The sequence below is a fragment of the Xenopus laevis genome, chromosome 8L, assembly GCF_017654675.1.
Source record: "Xenopus laevis strain J_2021 chromosome 8L, Xenopus_laevis_v10.1, whole genome shotgun sequence".
NCBI lineage: Eukaryota > Metazoa > Chordata > Amphibia > Anura > Pipidae > Xenopus > Xenopus laevis.
The window spans coordinates 27216945-27236765 of NC_054385.1; the positions used below are offsets into that span (position 1 = coordinate 27216945).

General features: G+C 38.4%; 1 protein-coding gene across 5 annotated transcripts in view; it reads left to right on the forward strand.

The window, feature by feature from the left end:
- dgkk.L (diacylglycerol kinase kappa L homeolog) overlaps positions 1-19821 on the forward strand; it is a 100102-nt gene that overhangs the window by 33414 nt on the left and 46867 nt on the right. For 4 of the 5 annotated variants that reach the window (XM_041572565.1, XM_018229613.2, XM_018229617.2 and 1 more), the window contains 4 exons: positions 17103-17213; positions 17394-17474; positions 18170-18274; positions 19165-19297. In XM_041572565.1, coding sequence (XP_041428499.1) covers positions 17103-17213; positions 17394-17474; positions 18170-18274; positions 19165-19297 — 430 coding nt within the window. Of the gene's footprint in view, positions 1-5904; positions 6089-17102; positions 17214-17393; positions 17475-18169; positions 18275-19164; positions 19298-19821 lie in introns of those variants that run through there. The other variant, XM_018229616.2, reaches the window with a different exon arrangement.

The window sequence follows — 19821 nt, forward strand, 5'->3', positions numbered from 1 at the left end:
GGAAAAGACATTTTATTTACTCCCTGGCTGTCTATTGCTGTCACACGGGGAGGGGAGTCTGCTTGATTGACACTGTACTTGACAGCACAGAGGGACTCCATGTATCTGAGCCTTACAACAGATCCCAGTGACCGAGCTTAGCGTCTGTTGCTCTGTTATCTAGTTATGGGACTTGTTATCCAGAATGCCTTGTAAGAGATGTTTCCGTTGTTGGGATCACCATACCTTATGTCTACCACAAAAATGTTTAAACGTTTATTAAACTCAATAGGATTAATTATATGATAGTTAGATTAAGTACAAGGTATGGGACCCATTATCCAGAAACCCATTATCCAGAAAGCTCTGAATTACTGGAAGGCGCTCTCCCATAGATTCCATTTTAATAAAAAAAGAAAATCAAATATTTAAAAATAATTTTTTTTTTATCTTTAATAATAAAATAGTACCAACTAATATATAATGAATCCTTATTGAAGACAAAATAATCCTTTTGGGTTTATTAAATGTTTAAATTATTTTTTAGTAGACTTAAGATATGGAGATCCAAATTATGGCAAGACCCCTTATCTGGAAAACCCCAGGTCCTGGGCATTCTGGATAACAGGTCCTGGAGAAAAAGGAAATAATGTTTTTTTTTTAAAAAAAATTTTTAAATTTTTTTTGAATAATGGGTTTACCGGGTAACAGATCCCATACCTGTACTGCTCCTAGAAGCTGGGCGGTCCTCTCCCACAAATTAGTTATGGAGGTGATTGCATATTATGGGCCAAATTCAATTCAGTGAGAAAAAGTTATCTCACGGTTTATCACGTGAAAACTCATGGACAGGATTCAACATATATGGCTGGCTGCAGTACACTGTTCCCTCACATCAGCTAAAAATGTGGCCTCTCAGTAGTGTAATGCACAGCCACACAACATAATGTCATAACAGATGCTGTGTAGCTGATGTAAATGAGCCCTAGTGTGTAAGTTCTTGAAGAAAGTGTGTGTGTCCTTCCAGTGTGTCTTCCTGTAACACTAATTGCTAAAATAGACATCAGGGAACCCTCTTTTTACTCTTTTTTAACAGAAATATGGGACAGGGGGTGCCTCACACCCACTATCGGCAGGCACCGTGACATTGTAAACGAGAAGTACTGTAGAAGGAGGTTATCCCTTGCACCCCCGCTTCCTTTGCACAGATAAAAAGCGCACTATAGTTTTAGAACATAAAAACTGGGTCACAGGATCTCCCCCCACACAAACTCTCTGCTGCAGGTATATTTATAACAAAGTTGTGCAGGATACACCGATAGCAAGCCATCCTGTGCAGCGATCTTAAAACAACCAGATCATCCCTTTATAGAGAGATTATTGCTACAATGAATTCTAGGTTGTGTTGTAATCAGCGTTCCCCCGCAGGATGGACATTTAGGGCCACACCCCAATCCACCTTAATCCCACACAATTTGTTTAAACTCCTGCCAGATTTCCAACATCTTTTGTCACCTCTAATTTCGACTGGCACACAATTTGTGGGCATGAAAGTGAAACCTCTTAGGGTGGCCATACACAGAGAGATCGGCTTGTTAGGCGGGGGCGATATCGTGCTGATCCGATTGTGGGCCATAGCGCCCAATGATCGGATCATAATGCAAAGAATACAGGCAGTCAGAATGCCTGATGGCATCAACAAATAGGTGCCATCTGCAATCCAACAGGATTTTTACCCCTGCCCGTTCAACATCTGGCCAACTTTCGGCGGAGGGCCCCATACACAGGCCAATAAGCTGCTGACTTGATCTGTCGGCAGCTTTTATTGGCCTGTAAATGGGCACCTTTACTCTATGTACAGAAGCATGTATGCAAATACACGTTTAGAGAGGGAAAAAAAACTTTTTAGACTGTTACCTTTAATTTATAATCTAGGCATGGTTTGTTTAGAATATATGGTGCGTAGATATAAATGACATTGTATTATTTGTGACAGTATACATGTGTTCATGGCAACAAAGTACACAAGGTTGACTGATAATCTATAAATATTCAAACGCAGCTCAGTGACTCATAGGATATATATATATATATTCAGAATATATACACACACATAATCGTGTTTAATTACACTGTATAGTTTCTTCAATTGTCATTCCACAGATAATCTGAGGCATTATATTGTCTATAGATAACGAACCTAGGGCCTTCCATATGTTGTTGAACTACATTCAACGTCACTCCCGACAGACTTTATTCAGCAAAATGGTGGGAAAATGTGGTTCAACAATATCTGGAGAACAATTTTTTTTTGTCCATTGTACTCAGTATGATAATATAATTTGTTTAGGTTATTTAGCTATAACAAGCACTGTTTGTTTTATAAAATACCTATTTAATATTGTGTAATGTTGTGTAGTCACGGGAAAGTCTTTTTCCTGGGACTTGTGAGAATGTGTCTGGTACATGACCGACACATCAAGACCCCTATTCTTTCCTCACCTGATAGGATTTTTCAAAGCTGGATCAAAAGTCCATGAAAATGCCTACTTGGTCTGGAGTAGGTGTCCATAACCTTCTTTATTACTTGCCATAGTCATCCTACTGTGTTATCATCAGGACCTCTATTGACCATAACACCCCAAACTGACTGATTTATTAGCACATTAATTAACGGGATTATTACAGAGTAACACAGCTATTAGAATCTATTTTCTGAATTATATGAGCTTGGTGATTGGGCCCCACAGCAAGATCACGGGGCCCTAAACTTTGGAAACAAGACATTTTTTATGTACATATATTGCAGCTGCTTATCATTCTAAGTCCCACTGGGCCCCTATAGTTCCTGCTACCCCTCCCCAGCGGTCGCAGTTTCTGTTTTCTCCATAGTTACACCCCTACTTGTGCATTGCATAAAACGTTTTGTACTGTGCACTTTGTTAATTGGGTGTGGCCCTATGGGCCCCCAAATATTTTGATGTTGGCCCTGGTTATGATCTCTAACTGACATGTGACTAGTCAACCAAGTTGTGAGGGATGGGGTTATGGGAAGATGGGGCTGTGTAAATCTGGGAAATAAAACGATTAGCAGTAAATCATAAATTTTTCCTATACTGTGAGATATAATAAAAAAATATGCAGCATGGGTATTTTCTTGTTTTGAGGCAAAATCTGCAGAGTACTCTGCTGTATTAGACACATAACAGGATAAGTCTACTAAGGGTTGGAAAACAAAGCTTGGTTGGGTCTCTCCAAATAGAGAGGGCAATTATCTGCCAATGATTACTTTAACTGCAGGTGGGTGCCCTCAGCCATTATTGTCTCCATGTTCCCTTTAAGAGCTCTTATACATCTGCAATTTTACATCCAATTACTTGTTTTTTTTTATTTTTTCAACCGTAAAGAATACAGACCCATTCTTCTGTATCAGCCATTCCTACAAGACCACACTGAAATGTAGATGAGTTGCAACATGCAGCTTTCCATCTGCACTTTAAAATAAACCTTTAAAAAATCTGGAGAGAGCAGTAGGGTGACAGGAGACCGGGTAGCAGGCCAAAATCGGGTAACTCTTCCTATAATCGAAATTACCCAATACAATGATGGGTTTTAAAGCAATGCTTTGGCAAATTTTTTATCCCAAGCTGGCTTTCCACGACATGGTACAGGTATGGGTCTTGTTACCCAGAATGCGCAGGACCTTGGTTTTCCCGATAAGGGATCTTTCCGTAATTGTTTGTGATCTGCATACCATTAGTCTACTAAAAAATCATTTAAACATGAAATAACCCCAATAGTATTGTTCTGCTTCCAATAAGGATTCATTATATATTAGTTGGTATCAAGTACAAGGTACTGTTTTATTACTACACAGAAAAAGGAAATCATTTAAAAAAATGTGTTTTTTTTGGATAAAAAGGAGTCTATAGGAGACGCCCTTTGCATAATTGTGAACTTTCTGTATAATGGGTTTCTGAATAATGATGTACTTCATCTAGCTTCTGCCAGGTATACCTTACTCTGATTTAAAGTGGGTGCATGCATTTGTACAGTATGATCCCAAGACAACTATACTGTTTTGATTTTTAAAAGTGGTAGGCTAGCCAGAAGGAAGAACAGTAACGATTTTAGTCAAATTAGCACCCACTAATGGTGAGAAAAATATGAAGATAACCCTGCTTGATATTAAACGGGTTGTTTACCTTTAAATTAACTTTAAGTATGATGTAGAGAGTGAAATTCTAAGACAATTTGCAATTGGTTTTGATTTTTTATTATTTGTGGTTTTTGAGCTTTTAGCTTTTTATTCAGCAGCTCTCCAGTTTGCAATTTCCAAATTACCCTAGCAACCCTGCATTGATTTGTATAAGAGACTGGAATACGAGAGGGTCTGAGTAAATAGTTGAGCAATAAAAAGTAGCAATAAACATGAATGTGGAGCCTTAAAGAGCATTTGTTTTTAGATTTTGATCAGTGACCTCAATTTAAAAGCTGGAAAGAGTCAGAAGAATAAGGCAAATAATCCAAAAACTATAAAAAAATAATAAGTAATGAAGACCAGTTGAAAAGTTGCTTAGAATTAGCTAGTCTATAACATACTGAAAGTTAACTTAAAGGAAAACTATACCCCCAAAATGAATACTTAAGCAACAGTTAGTTTATATCAAATTGAATGACATTTTAAAGAATCTTACCAAACTGGAATATATATTTACATAAATATTGCCCTTTTACATCTCTTGCCTTGAACCACCATTTCGTGATGGTCTGTGTGCTGCCTCAGAGATCACCTGACCAGAAATACTACAACACTAACTGTAACAGGAAGAAGTGTGGAAGCAAAAGACACAACTCTGTCTGTTAATTGGCTCATGTGACCAAACATGTATGGTTTGTTGGTATGTTTGTGAGTACAGTGAATCCTACGATCCCAGGGGGCGGCCCTTATTTTTTAAAATGGCAATTTTCTATTTATGATTACCTAATGGCACATACTACTAGAAAAGTATATTATTATGAAAATGGTTTATTTACATGAAGCAGGATTTTACATATGAGCTGTTTTATGCAATATCTTTTTATAGAGACCTACATTGTTTGGGGGTATAGTTTTCCTTTAAAGATGAACCACCCTTTAACGGCTTCTCTGCCTTTCTGCACTACTGCGGGGGGAGGCTTGTGATGAATTTAGACGTGATGATAATAATAGATGTAATAATAGCTGAGGCAGAGCAAACAGGTCCATTCACCTTTTAAAATAAGTACAAATATAAAATCTTGTATAACCATAAATAAAACAGAACAATTTAAGTAATGCAGCACTATTAAAGCTTGTGTAAATCATACATTATTTTTTTAAAAAGAGGGTAATTATGCTATGACAATATCGCTTTAACAAGGTACAATAGTTAATTTGCATCTTTGTACTGTTCGACCGGTTATCAAATTTTCCTTGCTTGAATCGAAGCCTGTCCACAGTCCATCCGACAGCAGGTAACGCTTTCAAGTAATGTATTTTATCTAGGTGAGTAGCGTACATGTCGTTTGTGGCCAATCAGGTTCCTCAGGTTTGACAGCTTCATTAATCTTTCACCTCAGACATCTATTTATAGGTGCTCCACACCCTGGCCTCCCCTCTTCAGCTACAACTTCCCTGTTTACCTGCCAGGTCATTTCAATGAGAGGCGGAGCCTGCCTTTGCAGCTGTCGCTCCTCTCACCGTCTGAGCCATGCATTCTTTTTTGGACCATCCTGCTCTTGAGAAAGATCGCTGGCAGGAGTAGAGCAAATGTAATTTATCTTTAAAACTTCTGGTGCAAGTTGAGGGAAGCTAAAATAAGGGCATTTAGTTAAGAACTGCTGCGATGTTCTGTGGGATCCCATAGCCGAGGATCAGTGACACAAGTAAGTGTAAGATCTCTGCAAGCGAGCCCCAGCAAATGAAGATTTTGATTGGACAACTGGTGGCATGGTCCATATATCAGACAAATATTGGCTTGGAGTAGGGCATTTATTCTCAACCTCTATGCGTGAAGAAGCCTTCAAGTTCTGGGGTAGTCCAGTGTTCACCATGTTTGAGAAGACCCATGATCACCCATTTTTTCAGGTCAGATATAAATATGATCAGATTGTTATTTACTGTATGCAAACTGTCCTGTATATTAAATAACAAAAGTCCTTTTTAGCAGTAGAGTACAATGCAGCAGGTCTTTCACAAGAATGGGGCCATTTTATTCTGTACATAGAAGCAAGAAACAGTAATGCACAATGTGGTACAAATTGCTTTAATTTGCAAAAATATTCTTTTTATTAATAAGCATAATGCACACCAGAGGGAACTGTTGGATGGTTATACCAATTAAATATGTACATTTTAGATGTAGATCAGGTCACGCCATGGTCTACCTGCCCTGTGGCTCTTGTGGTTGTGTTGTACTACAACTCCCTGCACCACCAAGGACTGTCAGGCAAAATCCATGGCAATTATAAGTCCACCTTGTATGTAGACATCACAGTGGTCATTATGTTTTTTTCTTGTGACATTGATGAGTGCATTACAAAATAGGCTATGTACGAATGCTCAGTAAAACACATTGGGATCCATTATGTGGAAACCCATTATCCAGAAAGCTAGTAGTAATAGTTTTTAGAATAATTTCCTTTTTCTCTGTATTAATAAAACAGTACCTTGTACTTTATTCCAACAAAGCACATGAATCCATATTGCAATTATTTAATGTTTAATATATTTTTTAGTATACTTAAGTTATAGAGATCTAAAAAAACCCAGGTCCCAAGCATTCTGGATAACAGGTCCCATACCTCTATATATTACTTTATACTGAAACCCTTTATGTGCACATTAATATGCTTAGGAGTTGCCATATGTGTTGATCTAAGCTGATCGAAGTCTATAAAATCGAATTAAACAATGCTCTCTAGTAACCAAATTGCGATATAGAGTGAATGCTTTCCTGCCAATCAAGGGTTCATTATTGGGTTCAAAGCACCCACCATACTAACCATACAATGATCTAGGCTTGATTTTGGGAGTTTGAGTGCATTTTTTTTTATTAAGGTACAGGAAGGACTTATCTGTACTGGTGCACATTGGTCATCTCTAACCTGGAGGGTAATAACGGTTGATAATGTTTATAATTTATTGCTCTTACAGTAATTTGTTTTATACTGAGCCTTTACCTTTTAAAGTCTCAAACACATTTATTTATTTTTTTTGGTTAATGAATGGACTTTTTTCTGTTCTGTGGCCACTTGTTTCCAGTATCTCCATGCAAAACAAATTGTGTAACTAATTATAAATACAAAGCCACCACAGATAATCTCCATTTAAGTGTTCACAGCAAACTGTAGCATTATCTTGTTGTTTCTCCTTGTGTTTTTGTTTCCGGGCATTTTCGTGGTTTGGCTAAAGATGATTAGAACACAGCAAAGAACAGTTTTTCATAATGTACAAGGAAGTATATGTACATTCATTTTTCTTCCCATTAACTCTCACAATGGCAAATATGTGTCTGAAAGTGTTTTTTTCCCTTCTGAATTCTGACTTTTTTCAGCTAAAGGGCATAACAATAATAATTTCTTTAATTTTTTTAGTGAAACCAAACTCAAAAAACACAGTTTATTGAGAAAACACAACTCTACCGTTAATAAATCCCCTCCTTAGATGGTGGTTGCAACTACCTGTGTAGCCCAAGAGTATCATTGTGCTGGGTTTTTTTCTCGTATTAATATGTTCTATTATTTGTGCCATGTTTTTTTCCTGGTGTCTGACACTGTATGGGGCATTATTACTTAAATCTATTACAGAATTTCTGCAATTCTACTATGTAACATCCTTTGTTTTTTTTGTTGTGAGTCATTACACAAGTTACCAATATCCACATACGGCACTCAGTAATACATTGCCACAAAATTTTGTCATTTTTGCACATAACATTATTACCTACACCAATGCACATGACAAAGCTCAGACTGACATGATGTTGTGGTGGTTTGTGGGAAATGTAAACTACAAATGTTTGTGGGAAAGTAGAACAAATCATGGGTCATTTAGAAATACTTACTTATGTTAAAATGCTATGGTTTTCCACAGGCATTTTTACCCCACATTAAAACCCCATAATCATGCCCATGTGTCTCTGGTTTAACTGCAGGCCCTTTGGGGCAAATTCACGAAGCAGCGAAAATGCGCTAGCGATGCCTTCGCCAGGCGAATTTTCGCCAGGGCGCCGCTAATTCACTAAAATCCGAAGTTGCGCTCAGGGAGGCAAACGGTAGCGAATTTGTGCAAGCGTTAATTCGTCAAGCAAAGCGAAGTTACGCTAGCGATGCCTAATTTGCATACGGAGCCAACTTAAAGTTGAATGGACGTATATGTAGCAACAAATACATTACACTACACAAGCCTGGGAAACCTTCATAAAATAAAATAGAGTTGTTATTTTGCCCTACACATGTGCCCACTGTATAGTTTAGGTGCCATATGTTAGGAAATGTAGGGGGGAAGGAGGGTACCCCCAAAAAAATTTACGATCTTTTTCAGCCTATCACCCTTAAAAAAGGAAAAAACGCCAACGTTTTTTGGTACTTAGAAAAAATGTAAAATATTTTTGAAGCAATCCCTATCTACTCTATTGCACTTCGTCTGGTCTGAGGTGACGAAGGCAAGTCTGATGCAAGAGGTAACGTTTAGTAAAATGCGCAAGTTAGTGAATTAGCGTAGTTACATTGACCCTTCGCCAAAGCGCAACTTCCCCAGCCGTAAAGGTGCGAAGTAGCGCTAGAGTAGGTCCACTTCGCTAGCGAATTTATGCCAGCGCCCGTTAGTAAATCGGCGAAGTAACGAAATGACATGACGCTGGCGAATTTGCGCTAACGTTAGGCGCTTCGTGCTTTAGTGAATTTGCCCCATAGTATTTTTCATGGAAATTACACACTTTCACTGTCCCATCCAGCCTATTAGGCTATGGGTGCACAGGTTGTTGTCAGCCTGTGTATTTTTGCAGGCTGAGAGAAGCAGATCTGCTCAGTGCCCCTGCTCCATTGATTTGAATCTGATCAGCCTGTGTGCGCTCACATACAGGCTGAGGTCAGCCCAAATATGCAGGCTGAATACAGCCACTGACAACAGCCTGTGTGTCCATAGCCTTAGAATATGCCTTTACACTGCATATTTCCTATGATTTGCGGGCAAATCACCAGTTGGAAACCAGTCACAAGTAATAGTGCAGCCTCTATCTTCTATGTAGCTTACATATCATTTACTATTTTGTCTCCCTTCTTATTTTAATGTTACAAAACAAGAGTAACTTGTTGGAGATTGCTCCAAGGCACATGAGCTACATTTTTACTGAGACTCGCCCAACATGCTTTTAGTTCCATAGACAATACTGGTTCCCGTCTCACAAGGATATTGTGAGCATTTCTGTCAGCCTAGCATAATATACCTTCAAAGCTTCATCAGGCAGGTGAGTAGCAGCTTTTCATATTGCAGGAGCAAGTCAACATGACACTGACTAAGGGTCCTATTTATTATGCTGTGTAAAAGCAATCTCACCAAAAAATTGTGTAAAATAAACAGTGAATTTATCAAGATTTGTATGCTATACAAAAGCCAGATTTGACATCATTAATACTCGCCACTTCAGACCTCAGGTAATTCATTAAAGTCAATGGGGAAAATTCAAGCAAGTAAGGTCCGGCAAAAGTCGCTCAGTGAAAAACCTTGTAAATAGCCGCAATGGACAAACACCATAATTTCCCATAGCATTTTCAAGTGGCTGCTTACAATTATGCTAGATTTGTTTGTGGAGATTTGTATGTGGACCTCTTATCTAGAATGCACGGGACCTGGGGTTTTCCGGATAACCGATCTTTCTGTATTTTGGATCTTCATACCTTAAGTCTACTAGAAAATCATGTAAATATTAAATAAACCCAATAGGCTGATTTTGCTTCCAATAAAGATTAATTATATCTTAGTTTGGATCAAGTACAAGGTACTGATTTATTATTACAGAGAAAAAGTAAATCAGTTTAAAAAATTTTGATTATTTAGATAAAATGGAGCCTATGGAAGACAGCCTTTCCGTAATACTGAGCTTTCTGGATAATGGGTTTCTGAATAATGGATCTCATACCTGTATAAAACTTGATAACTTGCATGCAAGTTGGTGTGTGCTGGATTTTGTCACTGTTTTTTACACAGTATAATAAATAAGCCAGTAGTCTGCTGTTGGGGTAACAAATATTTGCTCCATAGCCAAACAGCTCCAGCGGTCAACCTAAATCTCACAGTAACATCTGCACAGGTGAAAGAAACTCGATTTCTGCAAAAACAATAGGGATCTGAATCACAGACGCTAATAATTATTCTTGAGTTTCTTACACAAAGTTGCTTTGCCCCCTCCCCTATAGCTGAAAATCACTTTAGTGTGCTTTAATATACATAGTGAATTATGTACTATTGGATTGTAAAAAATATAAGGATATTATAAGTCACAGAGGAGCTCCATGACCATCAACAGCATAACAACGTGCCACCAGAACCCCCTCATAAAAACTTCGAAGGGGCCTGGCACACACTACAACCTACCCACCCATGTGCCCACGCTCGTGCACTCACATGTGTCTGTCCTCCCCCCCCACTGATAAAGGCAGAAGGCTGAAGGCATACCCAATTCAAAAAGCATTGCTGTAGGTTTTTAGACAGGCCCTTCCTATACTGGCTTCTCCAGTTGTTGCCTGGTAGTTTTGTTGGGTTGTGCAGGTAGAACTTTGCACCTTGCCTTTAAATGAGATCGTAACTGTAACATACTTTCACCTCAGTGCCATAACTAGTGTATTTCAGGTATCCAGCATGGTCGGGACCTGGGGTTTCCCGGATAATGGATATTTCCATAATTTGGATCTTCATACCTTAAGTCTACTAAAAAAAATCATGTAAATATTAAATAAACCCAATAGGGTTGTTTTGCTTTCAATAAGGTTTAATCATATCTTATTTTGGATCAAGTACAAGGTATTGTTTTAGATAAGATTGAGTCTATAGGAGACGGCCTTCCTGTAATTCTAAGCTTTCTGGATAACGGGTTTACGCATGATGGTTTCCATACCCATATAAGGAAAAATATACACTCAAGCATTCTTATACACAACCATGTGCTTCCTACTATAAAATATGAGAGAAGTGTTTCATGGCCATATGGAAGCCATTGTTTTTGTATAGACCCTACTACCTCTGGGACTTTTAACATCTTTATATTTTAAACAAGGGGTTCATTATTTCATATACAGTCATGAGACACACGTGGCACCATTAAGCACTAATTAGAACTGATAATATCACAATCATACTGTGATTACTTTGTCCCAGGATAGAGCTCACGTATTACATGGGCTAACAAAACCACTTCCTGAATAGGAAAAAGGATATTTGAAGCCACTTTGGTGGTTTTTGACCTGCAACCCTATAGTGGCTTGAGATAAATTGATAAATAACAGAGTTAACAGTGTTCACAACATAACATTCTGCATTTAGAAAGAATTGACTTCCTTATAAAATCCTATGTGACAGTACCAGTCTTTCTAAATAACACAATCTGGTTAAGCCTGCTTTGTGCAGCTTTAAATCTCTCTCTGCATGTAAAAGACAGAAGGCTTAGGCCCCCAAACACGGGCCTATAAAAGCAGACCGAGTCGGCAGCTACAGTAATTGGCCCGTGTGTGGGGCCATACGACGGGCTTCCCCGATCGATATCTGGCCGGAAGTCAGGCAAATCTCAATCGGGCAGGTTAAAAAATTCTGTCGGATCGCAGCCGCATCTATGCGTGTATGCGGTCCCACGATCCGACTGCCCGTTTCGGATGCATTGTGATCTGATCGTTGGGCACACGATCGGATCAGCCCGATATCGCCCACATCAATGTGGGCATATCGGGGAGAGATACGCTTGTTTGTCGACTGCTTTAAATGCAGAGACATTATCATAGCAGAGAGACTGCAAGATTCATACTTATTCACTCCAATTTCCTTGAGACCATTTCCCGATCAGTATCAAATACTTCTTTATGGGATAGTGATATTGCTTATGTAAACCAAAACCTACAGTGTCAATTTTATTTATGGGAAGGAAAAGTAAATGAAATATAAAACCTTCCTAGGGGGATTGACCTATTGTTAATTTTAGCTTTTCACATGTAAGGCTTTAGGCTTCTGGCACACAGGGCATGGTGTCCTCAGGTGTAGAACAATAGCTGACAAAATGCCCCCTATACACACCTGTCACCGTTTCCTACGGATTGTCATTCTACTGAATGGCAAGTATGCAGTTTAACACACAGTGTTTTTTTTTGTCATGAATGCATTTCAACCTTTGATAAATCAGCCCCTAAAGGGACTCATTCTTGGGTTTTTTCAAGATGTATTTTGTGGGGATGCTATATGAGCACAATCTCAAGATGAATAAGAATTTAACATCCAATCTTGTTTGTCACAGTGTGTGTCACCAAGTGAGCACATTTTTAGAATGGCTTAAAACAAGTTGTTCCTGTAGCTGAGAGTATGTTGGTGGAATTCAGAATGTGACATCTACTAGACTGGCGGTGTAAGGTATCCCAAACTAAGAACTAACTCCAAGGACCCGGTCACGGCTCACTCTTCTGCCCAGTGGTGTAACTAGATTTTACTGGGCCCCCAAAATGTTTAGAGCTTGACTTGTTTTACCAATATTAATTGAAACTGTATATGAATTAGGGCCTCATGGGGCCTCTATACTTACTGGGCAGGGCAGGGTCAATACTAGATGGACAAATCAGGATCCAAAGAATAGTTATAACTAGGCAGGGGTCAGTTTCAGGTAGCAGACAGGCAAGGATCACACACCGGATAACACAAATAGAAATCACACCCACAAACGTAGGACAAACCTTTACTTTGGGCAATGGGAATAAGGCATTTGTGCCTTTAAGTATTTGGATTACGAACCAGCCACAATGACGGCGCACAGGAAGAAAGCCGAGTTTAAACCTGGAAATGACACCCAGGAGCGTGGGAAGTGAGGCAGCAGGCGGCGGGCTTCCCAGATTTGAGCATAGTGGGCATCCCCGCTGACCCACTTGACCACCGGATAGGCAGCTTCTTAATAGTGTTTCTTCTTTACCATGACGTCAAACAAACAGCAAAGTGTTGGGCTTATTTGCAAAAAAATACAATGCAGCTGTAGTGTGAGCAAATCCAGTCATAATTTTAATCCTGTGTTTTTAGGGCAGAGACACACAATCAGATTCGTGGAGATTTAGTTGCCTGGCGAATTATCGCCTCTTCATCGGGGGGGGGGGGACTACTCTCCCTGAACTTCCTCCTGCGGCTAGAATCTAAATCGCCGGAGGGATGGCACCCGGAGTGCTTCGTTTTCAGAAGTCGCCCAAAATTTCCTCGTGAGGCGACTTCGGGAAAAAATCGCACCGACTTTCTCCAATGACTTTCTGTTTTCTATGTGAACGTTTTTCTAATATTGAAGTGTCATACAGTATGTATTTTTTTCACCTTATCTTTGTCCCTGCTGAGCATAATCTCTGGGTTTCATTACAGGCAGCCGCTAGAATTGATAACAATACCCCAGAAATACTGCTGAGAAATGTATCAACTAAATGTTGCAAAATTGTAACAGTTTAGAGTCTGCATTAGAATTACTGAGCTGTCAGACTCAAACCAGAGACATTCAAACATTCAACTTTAAACTTAGATTTTGGAAAAACAGTAAAAAATGGAGAGTACTGGGGAACAATCTAAAAACAACTGAATTGAAAAGGTGTTTGGAAGGTGAACAACCCCTTTAATGTTATAAATGTTATATTTAATTTAAGCCTTTTCAAAGTGACCATGCTGCTAATTTGGCCTGTCCTAAGCAGGGCTGCTGAGTTGCTACTTAAATCCTTCGACTCCAACTATTCCGTTTATGATACCATGGCACTTTAGAAATAAAATAATTCAGCTTTATCATTTACATGTATTTCCGTGAATATAACACTATCCGGGCTCACATTAAAGAAAGCGGTTTACAAGGCATCACCAGCAAGTTTTCATTATGTTGGATACTGCCGCAAAGCTCACGACAGCCTTGTGTCTTATCCCTGGGGTCCATACATTGTCTGGCTACATTAGCCCTTGTGTCATTGGTGGCAGTTTAATGAGCGGACGGTACAACTAATGGGCTTCTCCAACCTCCCCATGGGACCCTGAGTAGAAATTGATTTCAATAAAATACAAACAGAGGCTAATGAACCTCCCAAGTGAGCTATGGTGCTGTCAGTCTGGAGCGAGCAAAAGAAGCTTTCTCCATAGACAACAGCTAGGCACTACTTCCTGATAAGGAGAAAAGAAAGGTCACAGAAGTCCATTTGCAGTAGCACATTATTTTTTCTGTAAGGCAAGACTGCCCATTTTGTAACCTTCTCACCCATTTATATTGTATTATGTTACCTTCCCTCTAAGGATTACATAGCATAACCTAACAGACTGGTTACCTAGAGATCAATCCTTGCTTTCAAAAGCAAAGCATAGGCAATGTGCATGCACCATTTCACATTTGTAGTATTGGTACCTGTGCAATCATTAATACCTCCTGTGTATTTTTAGCTTATTGGAGATTACCGATACAACACTGACACATTTTAGCCTCATGACATATTTACCTTCACTTTGTTTACTGTATTGCATTTTTAATTTTATTCTTCCCCTATCAGTGTCTCTTGTACTGCAAAAGATAACTGATGGCCTTTGGCTTATAAGGAACCTCTCTCTCTCTCTCTCTCTCTCTCTCTCTCTCTCTCTCTCTCTCTATATATATATATATGGGAAAGTTATATATAAACTCTCTAGAACCTAAACATTGTTAAATTGTCCCAGATGAAGATCCAAATGTACCCCAATGTATCATCAACACAACAAAGATTGGGTGTATTCTCCTTTGTGCAGATGCACAGCTTATGTTATAAAAAAAAATCCGAAAACTAAAAAAAATCACGCCACCTTCAAGGAAGCCTTCAAAACTGTGAAATGCGCAATTGATATTTGAAATGTAATAAATTGGCTTATTGATTTGGTTTTTTTTCATAATTCTAGACTAGGCGTTCAAACAACGGAGCTTAAAGGGATGGTTCGCTTTAAGTTTACTTTTAGTAGGTAACAGAACGGGCTCTGTAAGAATACATATTTAGGGTGTTATTTGTCAAAGGTCCAATTTTAACTCACAACTCACTAATGGATTGTAATTTAAGAAAAAACTTGAATGGAAAAAACTAGAATCAGGCAGTTTGGGGTTAGCAACTGAAAAACTCAAATTGATCAAGTTTTCGGTGAAAAATAACTTGAATCGCTCAAATTGATCTAGTTTTCAAGTGAAACCCTCGAACATCATGAAGGCTATTAACATTTTCCAGTGGTTCAAGGGACCTCTGTCATTGACTTTTACACAATCTCGACAGGTTTTAGATGGTGTATTTTTGGATTTGAGCTATTTTTCGGGTCTGGGTATAATAAATCTTGAAGAATTAGCATTTAAAAAAAAAACAAAAACGATTTTTGACTACAAAATAACCTTAAAACTCGAATTTTTCCTGGAAAACAACTCAAACCTTAATAACTATGCCCCTTATGGCTATTGCTATTTTATCACTCATCTTTCTATTTAGGTCCTCTGCAATTTATATTCCAGTCTGTTATTCAAATCAATGCATGGTTGCTAAGGTAATTTGGGCCCAGCAACCAGATTGCTGAAATTATAAGCAGGAGAGCTTCTGAATAACAAGTTAAATAAATCAAAAACCACAAATAATAGAAAATGGAAACCAATTGCAAATTGTCTTAGAATATCACTCTCTGCACTTTCTAAGGTAAACAACATATTGGGGCAGATTTATCAAAGGTCGAGGTGAATTTTTGAACTATTTTTTGTGTACTTCGACTAGGGAATAGTCAATTTGAATTTGAAAAAAAATCAGAAAATCCAAATATCGAAATTTAACATGTACTGTCTCTTTAAAAATTCGACTTCGACCATTCGCCATCTAAAACCTGCTGAATTGCTGTTTTAGCCTATGGGGGACCTCCTAGAACCTACTTGGAGTCAATTGGTGGACTTGAGGGAAAAACTTTGAATCGAATTTGATCGAATTCACTATTCCTTTGATAAATATGCCCCATTGTGTTTAGGCCAACAAACCTCTGCTGCTGAGACACTCTCTGTTTGTAACATGTCTTATTTACTTTTTTGATCTCTGATTTCTTTGAATCCCTATCAAGCTTTTAATAGAACAACACCCTGCTGTTGTCTGTTCTATTAATATTGCAAGAGAACATCTGGGGTCATGGCAAATAGAAACGATAAAAATCAAGTCACAGCTCAATCACTCACTGCTGTCCTACACTCTAGTAGATGTAAGGTTTTAAGGGGCCAGCTACAAAAGCCACATTTATGTGTTTACTTTGTACAAAGAAATGTGAAGCTCACATGCATAGATTTAGCTGAGACAATGAGGTTGGCACCTGGAATATGAGGAGCCAAAGCAATAACATAACTTTGAGTATTTGATTTGTGTGCACTTAAGGGCGTATTTATCAAGTGTTTAATTTAGAGTTTGTGGGAGTTGATAAAAAAAAACAAAAAAAACTAAATCTATTAAAAAATTCTAAATTCGGGTGAAAAGGATCAAGCCGCAAACTCAAATCAAATTCGATACGAGTTTTTTCACCAGCATTTTTTTATTTTTATTTTTTAAAAAAATCGATTTTCAAAAGTCCACCAATCGGCTCAAAATTGATTGTGGGAGGTTCCCCCATAGGCTAAAACACCAATTCGGCAGGTTTTAGATGCGAATAGTCAAATTCAAATTCTTAAAGGGACAGTACAGTACAGAATTCGAATTTCAATTTCTTTTTAAACTCGAATCGAATTTGGACTATTCCCTAGTCGAATTACACTGAAATAAACTCGAAATTCTAATTTAAAAATTCTAATTTTCAATTCGACCCTTGATAAATCTGCTCCTAAATGTCTTGTGTAAATTCTTGTCTGATATAATGATGGTTCTCCCTGCAGAAGAGCGTGAAAGAGGGAATCCTGCTAAAACAGACCAGTTCCTTCCAGAGGTGGAAAAGGCGATATTTTAAACTACGAGGAAGAACACTTTACTATGCTAAGGACTCAAAGGTAATGTCCAAAGGTGTACGTACACCCCCATTTAAAGACCTGCTTCCTAACAAGCTACACACCACTTAGTAAATGCTGCCTATTCAGGGTCAGAAAATCAGAAAATGATTAAACTACCTTTTTCCTACCTTCTTCATTCCCTCAGTCTATCATATTTATCTTGTTATTTTTGTTCTACAGTCTCTCATTTTTGATGAAGTTGATCTCTCAGATGCCAGTGTGGCTGAAACCAGCACCAAGAATATTAACAACAGCTTCACAGTAAGTGGGGAATGAGTTCCATATAGAGATTGTCTAATCTGTGGCTATGAAGGATATTGTATTTGGGGAGCAGCCTTGTCAAATGGTGACAGAAGTATCTTCTGTTCTGTGACTGTTTACATGAAGAACCTCAATAAATTTCCTTAGTCTCATTCTTACAGACATTTCCAATAAGTCTCTGCAGAATTTGTACTTCTTCTCTTCCTTTATACTTCCATAAGCTTTGTGCTTTTCCTTTTAGAATGTATATACCCTTTATTAGTCCTATACTGTAATCTGGCACCTGTGTCTGTTCTTTTTTGAAGTGGTTTTCACAAATCCTATTCTTTTTTGAATATGATCCTCTGCCTCCTCTCCACCCATTTCTGCTTGTCCTTCTCTTTTCTGCATATGATCAATAGAATTTATAGATTTCTGGTGAACTATCTTTGGGACAGTCCAATTCAAGCCTGAGAGGCAGTAAAATAAGGCATAGGTTAGAAAGATACTTGGGTTTAGAAGATGATGTAAAACAAACAGAGAGAGAGAGGTAAATGGGAGCTGGAAAGAGAAAGTAATAAAAATGCAGTTCATAGAGAGCCGGGATAGTACGGCCTACGGTATAGGCAAACAAGTTAGAAGTGCATGGTTGCTGCTAAAATGATAACAATCAAGTCAGTGTATATAATGCATTGTAACCCCTGCCACCTTTATAGGTCATCACCCCATTCCGCAAGCTCATTCTGTGTGCTGAGAACAGAAAGGAGATGGAGGACTGGATTGGAGCCCTGAAATCGGTGCAAAAATGGGAGCTCAATGAGGTATTTAGTAAAGACTTTCAATTTGGTGGGATTCTGATGCAGATTTTATCTAGACAAAAAGCAAAAGTATGGAACCACCATAAAATAAAGGACATTCAGCTTGGAGAAGTTTATGCAAACGCTACCTTTCGCCAACATACCTGTCTCCTATTTAATTTCTGTGGGCTGCTGTATAGTGCTGTAAGACCTAATCAGTTGGTACCAACATAATGCAAAGATTATAATATATTTGTAACATAGTAAGTTAGGTTGAAAACGACACATATCCATTGATTCAACATTTTGGGCAGCTTTAACAAGGGTTGAATAGTAAATTAGAATTCTCAAAAAAAAATTTGGTCAAAACTCTCAAATTCGAATTGTGAATTATACAAACTGGATTTGAATTCGAATTTCGAGATTTTTCAAACCTATACCCTGGAACTTATTCGATTTCGACTATTCTACACCTAAAACCTGCTGAGTTCATGTATAAGTCAATGGGAGAATTCTATTCAAGTTTTCAGGTCGGTAATATTTGTTCAAGTTTTAGATATTAGATTTTTACTTAAATAACCTCCCAATTGAATTTTAAATATAATCGAATTTATTAGAGTTAAAAAAAAACTCACATGAATTCGAAATTCGACCTTTGATAAATGAGCATCCCCATGTCTATATTAAACCTGCCTAACTGCTAGTTTCAGTTTGCCTGAGAGTATTATCACTGTAGCTGGCACACTGACATAGCTCTACTATTGGCTGGACCCAGCATTTGGTCTGTTAGTTCAGGTATATAAATCATAGTGTTAATGTTTGTAGCTGTCGGTGTTATTTGCCAGCCACAAATTTGCTAAATGGTAAGGCATTATAACCAACAAGGGTGCTACATTTGTTTTTGCTTTTTTTAGACAACCCAGTTTAATATGGAACACTTTTCTGGAATGCACAACTGGTACGCTTGCTCCCATGCTCGTCCCACCTTCTGTAATGTGTGCAGAGAGGCACTGTCTGGAGTCACATCCCATGGGCTGTCCTGTGAAGGTAAGCATGCTGCTTCTACAGAAATTAGTTATATAAGGCAATAAGAACATATGAGACTGTTAACTGAGTGTATCTTTCCCTTTGTGAGAGCAGAACAGTGATTGACTATCCACATCATACTCTGCTTCTGGAGAATGACCACTAGGACATATCCACTGGTTATAGTAAGGCCAACATTTATCAGATAGGATCTATGAGAAGCATCTCTGCAGTCTAAGCCCCAGGCAGATGTCATGCCTGCCCCCCGATGGGCCACATGTTAATCAGATGCTATGTAGTGATTTTAAAGAAAAAACACTATAGAGGTCATTTCAGAACACATCCACAAGTGTTGGTGTCCTAAACTGAACACCATGCAGAACACATATTGATGCAATTAATTAAGGTGCTTGCATCAGTCTGCACTCCCACATGGTTGCCAACATAATTATCCTAGTGGATGCAACTAGGAGCGTAACCACAACAATGATGGATTATGGAAAAATGTGTATTATGGGTAAAAACATGGCTATTTACATGTGAAA